We start from the raw sequence: 13,515 nt of genomic DNA, 5'->3' as shown, positions 1-13,515 counted from the left end.
TGGTTCTACCAGACTCTCGTACTTCACTTCATTTCATTTCTTTGTACAGAGAGTCTGGACCTAATCAATTGACAAACGTTAACTCACTTGAAGGCGGGTGTCTGTTGAAGTTTAAAATGATTGGATCTGCCCAGTGCCACTCTGGATCTGCCATAACCAATCGCTAACGTTTGGTTGTGACGTATGTCATGCGCCGGCAATCGTGTCTGTATGTGCTAATTTGCATTTAAACCAAAGTTCCTTTACCCCAATTCCTTCTCAACCATGGCTGAGATAACCACCACTACGGGTCTTGTGGCATTATCAGAGACTTTTTTGTTAGTCTTGATGTAAGTAATCAACTCAAAATCAGCTGAGTTTGCTTCTGTTGCAATTTGTTCAACCCTGACCCCTATTTTGGCTTAAAATGACTGGACAATAACGCCGCTGTCACAATTATCCTCTCCTCCTCCCTCTCCTTCTAACTCTTTTTCCCTCGTTCACCGGTGTCTTGCACATAATGCCCTTCCTGGAGGACGGATTCAAACTGTGCGGGGATCGGTGGGCGGTTTATTTCCATTGGAGTATGAGATGAATGTGGGTGGATGACGGAGGAAGCCATGAATGGAGGTGTGTTTTAATTGAAAGGTGTGCAGAAATGTGATTCTGTCTTTGCGGGCGCTACAGATCCCTACAGAAAACTTGAACTTTTTTCTTTACCATTCGCTAGATCGTGTCTGTTTGTTATGTGTCCAACCAATTCTCGCTCAAGGAGAAGTCTCGCTCTGAAATGATGTTGCAGGAAAAGTCCCTATTCTCATTACATTCTCAATCCTCCTTCACCAAATCTTTAAGATAACACTAAGCTACGCTTTTTGTATTCCAATCCAACAAACTCTTTCCAGCTCTCACTCACTTTTCCAGTGTTCTCTTCCTGCAATAAGAAAAGTCTCGCAAGAATTCAGAGTTCCCTGACATCCTGGAAAAAAAAAAATTCCCAAAATTGAAAGTTTGAATGAAATATCCATCACTGAATGAAACACCTCACCCAGTTCATAACTCACTCTGTCTTGCTGCAGGGCTGGCTCCATACGGCTTGCTCCACTAACAATATTGGTTTGTTGCTTTCTGGACAAATCTGACAGCATTCTACACCATTTTAACACACATCAATATATTGCACACATTATTGATGTTACCAATTTGCATACCTCCTTGGATCATCATCATTTAGATTTATAATAAATTCCTATAATCTATCTCATTAATTTGTGGTCTCCCTTTTTGTTATGGGCCTAGATTCAACTGTTGCGATATAAACCACATACGTCATGCTATCAAAAACAACCTTTATTCAAATACCACAGTGCAAGTAAGCATTCATTTGCAGCGCCAACAGCTATCAAGAGTATGGATCAATAGGCTTTCAATGAGTTAAGGACTTGCAAACCAACTAAACAAATTTGATATCATAGCATTTATAGAAAGATGGGACGAGTAAACCATCAAAAATGCAAAAACTTGATATATACATTACTGGTCATTTAGACATTGATGATTGATAATGTTATTCTGGTGACGAGGGACCATGCAATAAAATTGTGGCATCTCAAATGAGTCAACCTATTTAAAAAGAACCACCCTGTCCCAGCCTTTAAAAAAATACTTTCAGGTTTTTCATTCAAGCCAGGGCTGCCAGATTATCTTATTTTATTCAATATTAATAAGCGGAGGAGGAAAGATATGTTGGGTCGATGCATAATCAGCAGGGGACCAATCAGCCCATAAGAATAGCAATAATGTGTTTACCTAGACTTCTAATGCAAACCAATTGTTCTCCAATGATCTCGTATCCAGAGTCTATCCAGTATCCAAGTCTTACTATGTTATAGCTTCTGGGGGGAGATGGCCCAGATCACCCTAATTATGTTTTACTATCATTTACTGACTTTGAGAAACCAACTGTTTGTTACCCACTGTAAGTAAAATCAGAAATATATCCAGGGAGTGGTCTGCAGTTTATAAAACCGTTGATAAATACTTAATTTAAATACGGCTGGAAGGTTTTGTCCTGCTTATCTTGAGAATTGCCTGACCACCAGGTGGTGTAAACAAGAAAATGATCCATCCTCATGATTACATTTTTTTACTTAACTTCTATCTGCATAGGCTTTTTATTGGAAATAAAATCAAGAAATTTGGAAGAAAGAAATTCAGAAACATAAATGATAGGGGGTACAAGTGTGAGTTTCATGATCATATATATGTAAACTATTATTGGATAAAGTTATCATTAGCTAACCAAAATTAACCTTACATGATATTTGCCAAATCTCAAGATTGGACAGCATTTATCAGACACACAGTAACAAAAAACAGTTTTTTCTTTACTTTACCAAATTTGTTGCTAACAAAATAACTAGCCTTAGTTGCAAATCATGGTGAGTAAGATGTGGAAATAAATTAAATATATATATATGTTTTTCTTTGCACTCTTAGTCATCTACGTGACTTGAGCAATTTAAAGAAAGAGGAACTTGTGTGTTAGTGGGATACGTGTGGGTGAGTGTGCGTGTGTGTGTGTGTGTGTGTGTGTGTGTGTGTGTGTGTGTGTGTGTGTGTGTGTGTGTGTGTGTGTGTGTGTGTGTGTGTGTGTGTGTGTGTGTGTGTGTGTGTGTTTGTGAGCTTGTTCTAGTGTATGGGTGTGTGAGTGGGCTGGTGTCTGAGCTTGTTTGTGGTTATGCTGTTTGTGTTCGCATGCACATGTACATTTCAAATTAAATATTGAAAATGAATTAAATGATAAGACTGACATTGAAATACACCAGTAGAAGAAAATGCATGTAGTCAATTTCCTAAACATTCAAGTAAACATCTTTGTGCTTTATGCATGATGTGTTGTGTGATAAAGAGAACAAGAGACAGACACAAAGACAGAGACACAGACAGATAATGAGGGAGAATTGTATGTCCAATTGTCTTGTGATTCACTCTAGTCTATTAATACCACATCCTAGTCTGAAACTTATGAAGGACAATGCTCTGCAGGAGAAAATGAGGAATCGGGAGGAAGAAGTGAGAAGGCTGGAGGTCCCCTGTTACACGCCTGTTGAGCGGACACTCAGTCATTGTGAAAGAGACGCTTGCCACTAAAACCTTTGGTGACAAAGGACACACACAGGCCTCTTTTTCCCCTGAATGTTTCCATAACAAAAAACAAATGTTGGATTTTGTCATGGAGATTAAAAAAAAACAATCTAAGATGAATTCATGTCGCTTTGAGGTCTGTTTATCTGCACACTTGTAAACCTTTGAAGGGTTGGTATTTAGACTAATAATACTTTTACAAATATCTGCATCTACAAAACAGCATGTGTTGAATGTAACACCAGAAAAGCAGTTTTTGAATAATTATTATTTGTATTATTATGCAAGGTTACCTTGAGGTTATTAGATACACCTGTGGCTCTTCTCTTTATTGATCATCTTGATAATGTACACAATTTAATTATCCAGCACAATATAAAAATTGGATCTCATTTGCAAAAGATTGTTCCACTATTAAAACAGTTGGACTCGATGGACTAAAAGAACAGTCCATATAAGTTCATATTAGTCGATGGACTAATATGAACAAAGAAGAGACCAAGAAAATACCAATCATCTGTTGTTATTGGATCACGTTTAAGACAGAATTGAAGAACCAGAAAAGAAGAAGAACAAGAAGAAGAACAAGAAGAAGGAAAATAACAAACCCTGACATTGCCAACCTAAATAGGTGGAATTAAGGAAGTTTTTAGTTCCCCTGTTAATTTAGTGATATACGCAAAGACAATACGCAAAGTTCACTTATCCTCTCCTGTGTCTTAGAGCACATAATGGGCTATTGGATTCCTACTGAAGAACGAAAACGACTTATTCCATCTGCGTTGATTGGTGAGTGTGCAAGTTGACCCTGCTCATTCGATATTTTATCAATGTCAACTTCATTTTATTGTTTAAGTTAAGGAATTTAGCTTTGACAAGTAATAAAATCAATATACAAACAGTATAAATGTATATTTTCTTTGTTCCGGCTTGTTTAGATGAGGTGTGTTTTACATGATATTTATTTCAAGATTCTTAAATGCACACTTTGGAGTTCAAAATGTTGAAAAACTGATTCTACCAATGATTTACCATTTCAAGGCAATTAACAGCATCTATTCTCTGTACCTTTTCGGAACCAAGAACAGAGAAACTAGAGATACATTTTCTGTTTTTTTCTTCTTTATAAAGATAAAATACTTTTTAAACATTGTATTACTCAAGTGAGTAAGTAAGGCAACTGGTGTTTGCAAATGGGATTACGAAACTGTTTGATACTGTACATGTGGACATCAACCTGCAGTCATTCTGGTCAAACTGTGTTCAGAAGAGGAGCGCAACACTTCCTGTTGCGACGTACTCTTTTCCTGTTTTCCACAGGCCGTGGTCATGCGTGTCATCCCCCTCTGAGAGACTTGGTCGCCATCGTCTTGTGACATACTGAGTACTGACAACCAAGAAAATACAGACTGTAGCAGTCAGCAGGGTTATATGTCAGCAAAAACGGGAGACTCAAAAAACAAATTAGGTCTATATCTGTCTATAATTGTGTATAAAGTATGAGTCTATAAGTCTAAGGCTGCCATGTCGGTGCCTGGAATTGTAATTATTTTTTCAATCTTTAATGAGTTTGTGAGAGAAGGAAAAGGACAGTAACACCTCATTGAGAGGGGTTCTGCTTAAGGACTGTGAAGTTTGAGGTGTCAATGCAATGGCTTGTGTATTGGGCTGTTTGGCCGTCAGAGATGTGTATCTTGTGAGTGACTGCGTTTAGAATAGAAACTGTGAATTACTGAGTCACACCCTGTGGTGTAGTATAAGGCAAAGCAATGTGCACACATCATGCATCAACTGTAAAATATATAGCAATATATTAATTAATAACATTTGTCTTGTGTTAAATATAACATGGTGTTTTTCAACCATGAAATATATATTTTGTAAGGTGCCTTGCCACCATACAGGAATGTTGAATGAAATTTGACTTCTGTGCAGCTATTTTTCAATTGGGTTTGAAGTGGATCATAATGTTGTCATAACAATAGAAAAAAGCACTCCTGGTCAAGCCCACTTCAACAGGACTCGTTCATGTTGATACGATGAACCAAGTCTGGTCAAATGCTTTAATTTCTGTTGAAAATATTGATTTATTTACAGAAAAAGCTCCTTATAGTGTTGCATTTGTGACTTTCACATAATCAATATATAAAAAGGTAAAAGCTCTGAAAGATCACATGAATTTAAAATGCACAACAATGAATACATGTCAAGGCAATCTGCAAGGAACTGAATCTAAGGGACAATTTCCCAGTTCCTCTTTTTTTTTTATACTCTACCGTCTCGTGCGCAAATACAGGCATGTGCAATTCTTAGGATTTTTGACGACCACACTTTGTGCACACAGTTGGATCTGATGGTCTGATGTTCTGATGTAATATTAAATACGTGAGCAATGAATTAAAACGTACTTAAAATACAGTAATTCATAGAACACATTATTTTTGTAACTTTGTTTGCATATTCAAATGGTAGCATTTCCATATAAAAATATAGGAAACTGCATAAATATGATTATGAGGTTATATGAGGTTCCTTACTTTGTCCATGGCTAGTCGTAATAAACAAATTGTTTACACAGAACTGTGATCAGTTAACATGTGCATAGATGGACGGATTTTTAATGCAAACCCTGATGCCTTTAAAGCCAACCGAAGTTTGGTTAAACTGAAAATAGTTGTGTTAGAAATAGTTGTAGGTTTTCTGTAACACATTCCGTGTATTAATATAAACCCCAAATACAAAGCGTCATCAGTTTAGCTCAGGCAGCTGTGATAACACCAGACAGGGTAGGCTGCAGCGTGTGTGGTTTTAGCCTTTTAAATAGTGTCCATGACGATGGTTAGACACCAGTTGAGCAAATCATCATGAAAATAATATTTAGCAATAGATTAAATACAATTTAATTAGTAAACTGTAGGAGGGAACTTTTTAGCGTTCTGAAAAATACAGGTCTTGTTTTGTCATGTCTGACATTCAAGGAGAGAGGTTAAAGGTTATATTCTTCCAAAAGAAATTGACTGAGAGCATATTGTGTATGCTTGATGCTGCTATACGGTCAGGGTTTCAGTAGAACTCTCAAATTAATAGCTAGGCCCTAAGACCAATGTCCACCAATGGCCGCTTTGCTCACAATGATGCTAAGAATGTTTATTAATAACGGTTCAGATTTTTTTGCATGGCAACTACTAACAGTTATATGTTTATTGTTCTTGAAAATGTAACATCATGTTATGTAATATGTTAGAAAATTTGTCTTCTTCAGTACATATTATCCGACCTCTCCGGAGATGTGCATTCAAGGTGCACAGTACTGTGTTTTAGTGAAATGTAGTGTAGTGTATTGTGTTGGACTGTACTGTACTATACTGTAGTATGATGTATTGTGTTGTGTTTTGCTGTACTGTGCTGTGCTGTGCTATAGTGTAGTGAAGTGTATTGTACTGTGTTGTGTTGATGAGTGTCTCATTCATCAAGACCTAGCTTTATGAAGTCCTAGGATGTATGATCTTTCCATTTATGGCAAAGATTCAACTGCAAATTGCTTTGTGCAGTATAAAGATATTAACAATCAATGGTTGTTGTGAAACTAGTTTGAAGGCTTATTAACAAGGATTGTCTTAATGAAGGAAATCCTTAAAGACCTGGGTTTTAATAGTTGCTATCAGTCTGTAGCAGACGAGACAGTGTTTCCTTGTTGTTATCATCTGTTAATCATAACCTCCATCTGCTGTGTTACAAAATAGCAACTTACATCTAATCTTCTTTTAGCTATTTGTGTGTGAATGAGTGTGTGTGTGTGTGTGTGTGTGTGTGTGTGTGTGTGTGTGTGTGTGTGTGTGTGTGTGTGTGTGTGTGTGTGTGTGTGTGTGTGTGTGTGTGTGTGTGTGCCCGCCTGCCTGCCTGATATATCTGGATCAGTGTCTGTGTATTGTATGTATTGTATGTATCAGTTTCTTGCTATATCTTAATATTGTTACAGATTAACCATTGTCATTCTGAAAATAAATGAATCAAATAAAAAATGTATACAAATGTTTTTGTCATATTTTTTAATACAGTAATTAGATAGTAATCGGGGTCAACACTCCACAAACTTTTTTCTTTGATCTGATTATGTGTCTTTACTTATCTATTATTTTATTTTATTGTATGACAATGTTTATATGTGAAGCACTTTGAGTCTGCCTTGTGTATGAAAAGTGCTATATAAATAAAGTTGCCTTGCCTTGCCTTGCCTTTGTTAGATAACTGGGGTGACAGGGGTTTCAAGTAAGTTGTGCTGTAAGTTCTATCCACATTTAAATGTCAAAAGCACTCAGGATGCCAATACTTTACCTGAAGCATCAGGGTGCCCCAAGCTGGTCTAATCTTCTAAAGGAACTTACACCGACTGAGAGTCAACGAATGCCATTTTCTGATTGGCTGCTCACAAAGGGACACCACAAGAGCTGATAAAAAGAGAAGTTTACGTGAGTCCTAATGACAAATCACCAATGCTCAGAAACCTTCAGCAGACACACTCAGCAGACACACTTCAGCAGACACACTCGGTGCTCACACCGACAAAAGTCAAGGTTTCCTTTTCTCTTTTTGAGTCTCAAAACGCTCGCAGGGTTTTAGTTATTTCAGATACAGGCGCACTACCATAAACTTTTGTGTATACTTGAGGATTGAACGAGAAAGAGACATTTGGGGGTTTCTGTCGGGGAAAGGAAATTTTGAAACGTTGTGCAATGCTGCCACAAAAGTTTTGAAAGATTATAAGAGAAAAAACTGTGAGTGAGTTGGACGTCTCCATGTTGCATCCATACAGAATGGAGAGCTACCTCATCCCCCCTGTGAGTATTAACATTTTTAATTCATATTGGTTCTCACATAGCTATTTGTTACTTGGTATATTAGTACATTTTTGGAAATATCCAAATCCATCTGACTACAGCCTGAATAAAATGGAGGATAGATTCAGCGTGAAAATATGTCCAAGGTGTAGTCCCAATGCATTCCATTTTCAGATTGTAAGACATTTGTCTTTTGTCTTCTAGCCTCCAGAAGAAATGTATGATCCTGAGATCTATAGACAACAAATCGCAGAATATCCATATAATCCATATATCCTTGATGGAGATATCCAATCAGGTGAGGCCAAACTTTCTTATGGGTGTACATTATCAAACCACATTTGCCTTGTCAAAAATATTCGATTCAATAGCAATGAAGAATGTGTTATATATATTTACAACAATGAATTGTGTTGGATTATGTGGACAACATAAACGTACAAACATGCATACAAGTTTAGAAAAATAATGAAATACGTGCAGCTGGAGTCTGTATGGCTGTATGGTAGACAGGAAACAGATGCCGGCTCGCTGGCAGCTGCCAGAGACATAGAATAGCTGCTATATCTATTATTATGTTAACAACACAGAGGTTCTGCACTTTCTCTTTCAATCCACTGCTTTTCATATATTATTAAATCAATCAGGCCCTGAAAAATACATTAAATTCATATATTGTTTTATGTATGAGTATATTTATATATATACTTTATTGTATACATGGGTTACATTCATCAATTCATACATTCAGACATCCAGCATACATGCTGTATTCTAGATCGAAAGGTTTATTATTCATTATTTTAGCTTATTCCATATTTAGTACAAATATGGGTATGTACTGGTAAATCAGATTTGCTGCAGAAGTGCTTCACAATGCAATAATTACAACTGCAAACTGCACTATCTACGCTCCAATTATTTCTGTTTAATATCATTCTTAATGTACATATGATGTGAATGCAAATAGAAAGGATAATTGCCCGGGGCACCGGTTGCACTTGGTTCAAAGGGTGACATAAAATAACAGTTGAATTCTATTTCAATCCTTTCATGGTTGAAGTGGAAAGGATCTTCTACAAATAGAATTTCTGTTGATAATTTGAATATTTTCTGCAGCGCTGTCACAGACCAATGGAAACACACAGTCTCACCCACACACACACACACCCACCCCCACACACACGCATGCACACACACACACACACGCACGCACGCACACACACACACACACACACACACACACACACACACACACACACACACACACACACACACACACACACACACACACACACACACACACACACACACACACACACACACATCACCCATGCTGCTTATTAATAACCACATTCAATACGTGTATCATTTATTAGCACAACATGACTGCTTAGCATTGTTCTTTTACCTGGTGAGGTGCTCTCAACCAATCTAAAGCAGTTAACCTGATGCTGTTTGTCCTCCAGAACACTGGGACTACCACCCTCACCACGTGCATGTCCACGGAGAGTTTGAGAACCTACCAGAAAACCAGTTCACCGAGTTGCAGAGCGTCCAGCCTCTGCACGCGCCGACCCTGATCCGGCCCGACACCCTGCGTTACGACATGGTGGACCTCCTGGATCCCGGCGTGCCCACACACCACCACGTCCTGCAGCAGCCAGTGAGTCCTTCACTTTATCACCGTCTCCGCCATCATTGACCATCACTCAGGCTTCAGCACTGAACACAGTCACAAAGTCACACACACACACACACAAATGCACACCCATGCAGACACACACACACACACACACAAATGCACACCCATGCAGACACACACACACACACACACACAAATGCACACCCATGCAGACACACACACACACACACACACACGCACACACACAATCAAAATCACATGCACACACATCCAGATGTTTGTATGTGTTTATATCTGTGTGTGCGCGCACGTGTGTGTGTGTGTGTGTGTGTGTGTGTGTGTGTGTGTGTGTGTGTGTGTGTGTGTGTGTGTGTGTGTGTGTGTGTGTGTGTGTGTGTGTGTGTGTGTGTGTGTGTGTGTATGCGTGTGCCTGTGTTTGTGTGTGAGTCTATGTGTTTGTGCCAATGCAAAAATAAACGTATACGACAGAAATATACCATGTACTTGTTTTGTTAGAATTCAACGCGTCACAGTTCACAAACACACTGGTGCCTCAAGATATGCATATGTTTTTCAGAGTGGACACTTAAAAGTGTGATCCAAGATATAACCGTTGGGTTATATCTATATATGAGCATGGCCACTGCTATAGGAGCCCAGGAACCTCAAGGCACCGCCAACTGGTCGCTTCCAGGGATCGAAGCGCGGAGCCTACCGTTGGACTGGGAGTGTGTATCTAAACGTGTGCTTCCGTTTACCCAGGTCACATTCTTCCCGCGGCCCATGTTCCAGCACGCCTCGCCGGCTCACCGCAGCTCTGACGAGGAGGATCGCGGCGGCCGGAGCCCCCCGCTGGAGGTGTCCGATGAGGAGAGTCTGAGGGGCCGCCTGCCACCTTCCACGCATGGAGAACTGGGTAAAGATCTGGATGGTGTCACGTGTGTGTGGGGGTGTTTAGGTGTGTGTGTGTGTGTGTGTGTGTGTGTGTGTGTGTGTGTGTGTGTGTGTGTGTGTGTGTGTGTGTGTGTGTGTGTGTGTGTGTGTGTGTGTGTGTGTGTGTGTGTTGGGGGGGGTTGGATGGGTGGGTGTCTGTCTTTGTGCGTGGGTGGGTGTTGGGATTTTTTTTGGTACTTTTTGGACTGGAGGAGACACCCTCAAGGTTGTTCAACCACGCATGGCAATAATGTGGTTTGTTTGTATTTTCCTGTTCTAATGGGATTGTTTGGTGGATTTGAGTGTTGAATATTTACAATTGGATAATAATGGACTATGATATACTGAGAAAGCTGGGTAAATCCCGACAATCGTATCTGTATCACAGCTCGGTAGGTCTTCAAACACAGACTGAGATTAGCCCAAGTCTCTCCATTTGTGATTTAAAAAATTTGGAACGAAACCTGAAAGCACTCTGTGGTTGTATGAAATACGAGACAGTGAGTATGAAAAACACAACATTAATATAGTGCTGTGAATTGTCGCCAACAGGCAACAAAAAGAAGATCCGCCTGTACCAGTTCCTGTTGGATCTCCTGCGGAACGGAGACATGAAGGACAGTATCTGGTGGGTGGACAGAGACAAGGGGACCTTTCAGTTCTCTTCCAAACACAAGGAGGCCCTCGCTCACCGCTGGGGGATTCAGAAGGGAAACCGAAAAAAAATGACATATCAGAAGATGGCTCGCGCCTTACGCAACTATGGCAAAACCGGCGAAGTGAAGAAAATAAAGAAGAAGTTGACTTACCAGTTCAGTGGTGAGATTCTTGGAAAATCCCATTTAGAGAGAAAGACGTATATGTAAGAGAGAGGGGGTTATAACAGTGAACCAAACAACACATAAAGAGCAATCCAGGGCCTTTTGTGCATAGCATTATTTTTTTTATGTTTTAATATTGTAAACTATTAGTGACTTGATACAATAGTCTACTGACTCAAGCCAAATGACACAAAGATCTCGCCGTGAATATTTTTCAAATGAATAATCGGGCACACCACTGTTGAGTCATGTTAAAGCTGCAAGTTGCACTTAGCTTCGCACTTCCAAATATGGCTTATTTTTCTGGAACTTGACCAGTCAGAATGTTCCATAATCGCAATAGAGAGAACCACTAGATGTCCTCAGAGATCACGCTGTGTTTATTTTCAACAAGTTTAAGCATTTTGGTTAAGTTGAATGTGTCTTTTTCTGCAGTCCCAAAGGTACATAGTTCTCTGTTATGATGTCTCAAGCATTATGGACTATTGAAATACATACAGCGGTATGATCAAACAAATTGAATATTCACTTTTTTATTTACTGTTTTAGACTATTAACACAGTTCACACAATGTGATGTGAACCTGCCTGTATTAGCATTGAGGCTATGCGATTGTCAGACTATACACTGTAAGAACTTTTTCCTCAGGGTATTGTAACTGGAGAATGGTTAACACATTGCTTGAGAATTGCTTTATTTTAATAATTGTCCTACAATACAGCAGACGTAAGCTCTTACAAAGCAGAGCATATGTCAAGCGATATAAATAAATGTTGTCCACTTCCATTATTGAGAAACAACCTTTAGATAGTTTCTGCGGTTTTGCAATGTAATGTATGTGTAATTATATTTTTGTAAATGATGATATCTGTAATAATCTTGTAATAAAAATTCTGAGATGTTCTTCCTTTTTAATAATGCTGACTGTTTTTTTGTTTTTTTTTGTAACTATCATGTGATAAGTGGTAAGTTTGTTTTTGTTTGAGGTTGAGCGATTAGCCAATTTTCCTGAAGTCAGTTAAACCAAATTTGTCCTGGTAATATACAATGTAAAGGTAATATACAAGTTGTACATTAGTTACTCTGATATATCTGATGAGGGTAAACATTTGATAGCTATAATTATTGTTTACTCTATTAAGTTAAAGGGGACACATTATACCACCAGGTGTGAGTGTGATTATCCGTTTTGAAAGTCTGCCCAATATGACATCACAAGTGGGCGTGTCCAACTAGATGTGTCCTGGATAGATGAGCAACGTTTACTTCAATCCACTGGGTAGGCTGGTAGGCCGATCTATCCAGCACAGATCTAGGTGGACACGCCCACTAGTGATGTCATATGGGGCAGATTTTCGAGGCTAATCACACTCACACCTGGTGGTATAATATGTCCCCTTTAACTTAAGTTGACTCGACCTGCAACAGTTCACACTGAATAACTGTCCTGTGCTTTGTTCATAAGTAGTTATAATTAAAAAATAATATTGTTTGCCTCTAAGCTATGTTAGCAACAGGAAGTTAAGCCCTTAAAGGTGCATTGTGTGTAGGATATAGTGACATCTAGCAGTGAGGTTACAGATTGCGTCTTTCTTTCTGAACATCCCCCCCCCCCCCCGCACTTTTCCATTTCCAACGACATAAGAGAAGCTACGGTGGACTGTACTGTTCCAAATGTTGTCATCGTCTACAACAGCATCGAGAAGCCAAGGTGATAAAGTTAATTGATGGATAGATGAACTATATTAAGTTATCTAATCTGTTAAACGATAGGTCAGTAGCTTGGGAACCAAACGAATCTGCAAGCTCATGTTGTATTTTCTCTGGCATATGTGTCCGGCCCCGCTCCCGTTCAGACAGACTTCATCAGACCTGGCCTGGGATGGGCCAATGGTTTATCCAGTATGGGTTGGTTTAACACAATGTAAGTACAGAAGAGAGCCTATGGGAGTGCTGTTGAGGCATGTTTTGAGTCCAGAACTGCTCTACAAATCTGGGCAACTATAGAACCATGTTGGTGCTTCTTGGCTGGCTACTCGGAAGAGGATCCGCTCCCTATGTAGATATAAAGGGTTTTCTTTAAGGTAACGATATTACCCAACAATTCATTCATAGGATTATACACTAGTTAAAACCTACTTATGAATCTTAT

General features: G+C 39.0%; 1 protein-coding gene across 1 annotated transcript; it reads left to right on the top strand.

The window, feature by feature from the left end:
- The first annotated feature begins 7,598 nt into the window (after positions 1-7,598).
- spi1b (Spi-1 proto-oncogene b) lies at positions 7,599-12,281 on the top strand. Its single transcript, XM_030376917.1, has 5 exons — positions 7,599-7,964; positions 8,169-8,262; positions 9,434-9,630; positions 10,372-10,525; positions 11,095-12,281. The coding sequence occupies exons 1-5, from the start codon at positions 7,923-7,925 to the stop codon at positions 11,406-11,408; spliced, it is 801 nt and encodes a 266-aa protein (XP_030232777.1). The 5' UTR covers positions 7,599-7,922; the 3' UTR covers positions 11,409-12,281.
- The last annotated feature ends 1,234 nt before the right edge of the window (positions 12,282-13,515 follow it).

This window comes from Gadus morhua, chromosome 14, assembly GCF_902167405.1.
Source record: "Gadus morhua chromosome 14, gadMor3.0, whole genome shotgun sequence".
Taxonomy (NCBI): domain Eukaryota; kingdom Metazoa; phylum Chordata; class Actinopteri; order Gadiformes; family Gadidae; genus Gadus; species Gadus morhua.
The sequence above is the reverse complement of the archived record's forward strand: the minus strand, read 5'-3'. Positions and strand labels throughout refer to the sequence as shown.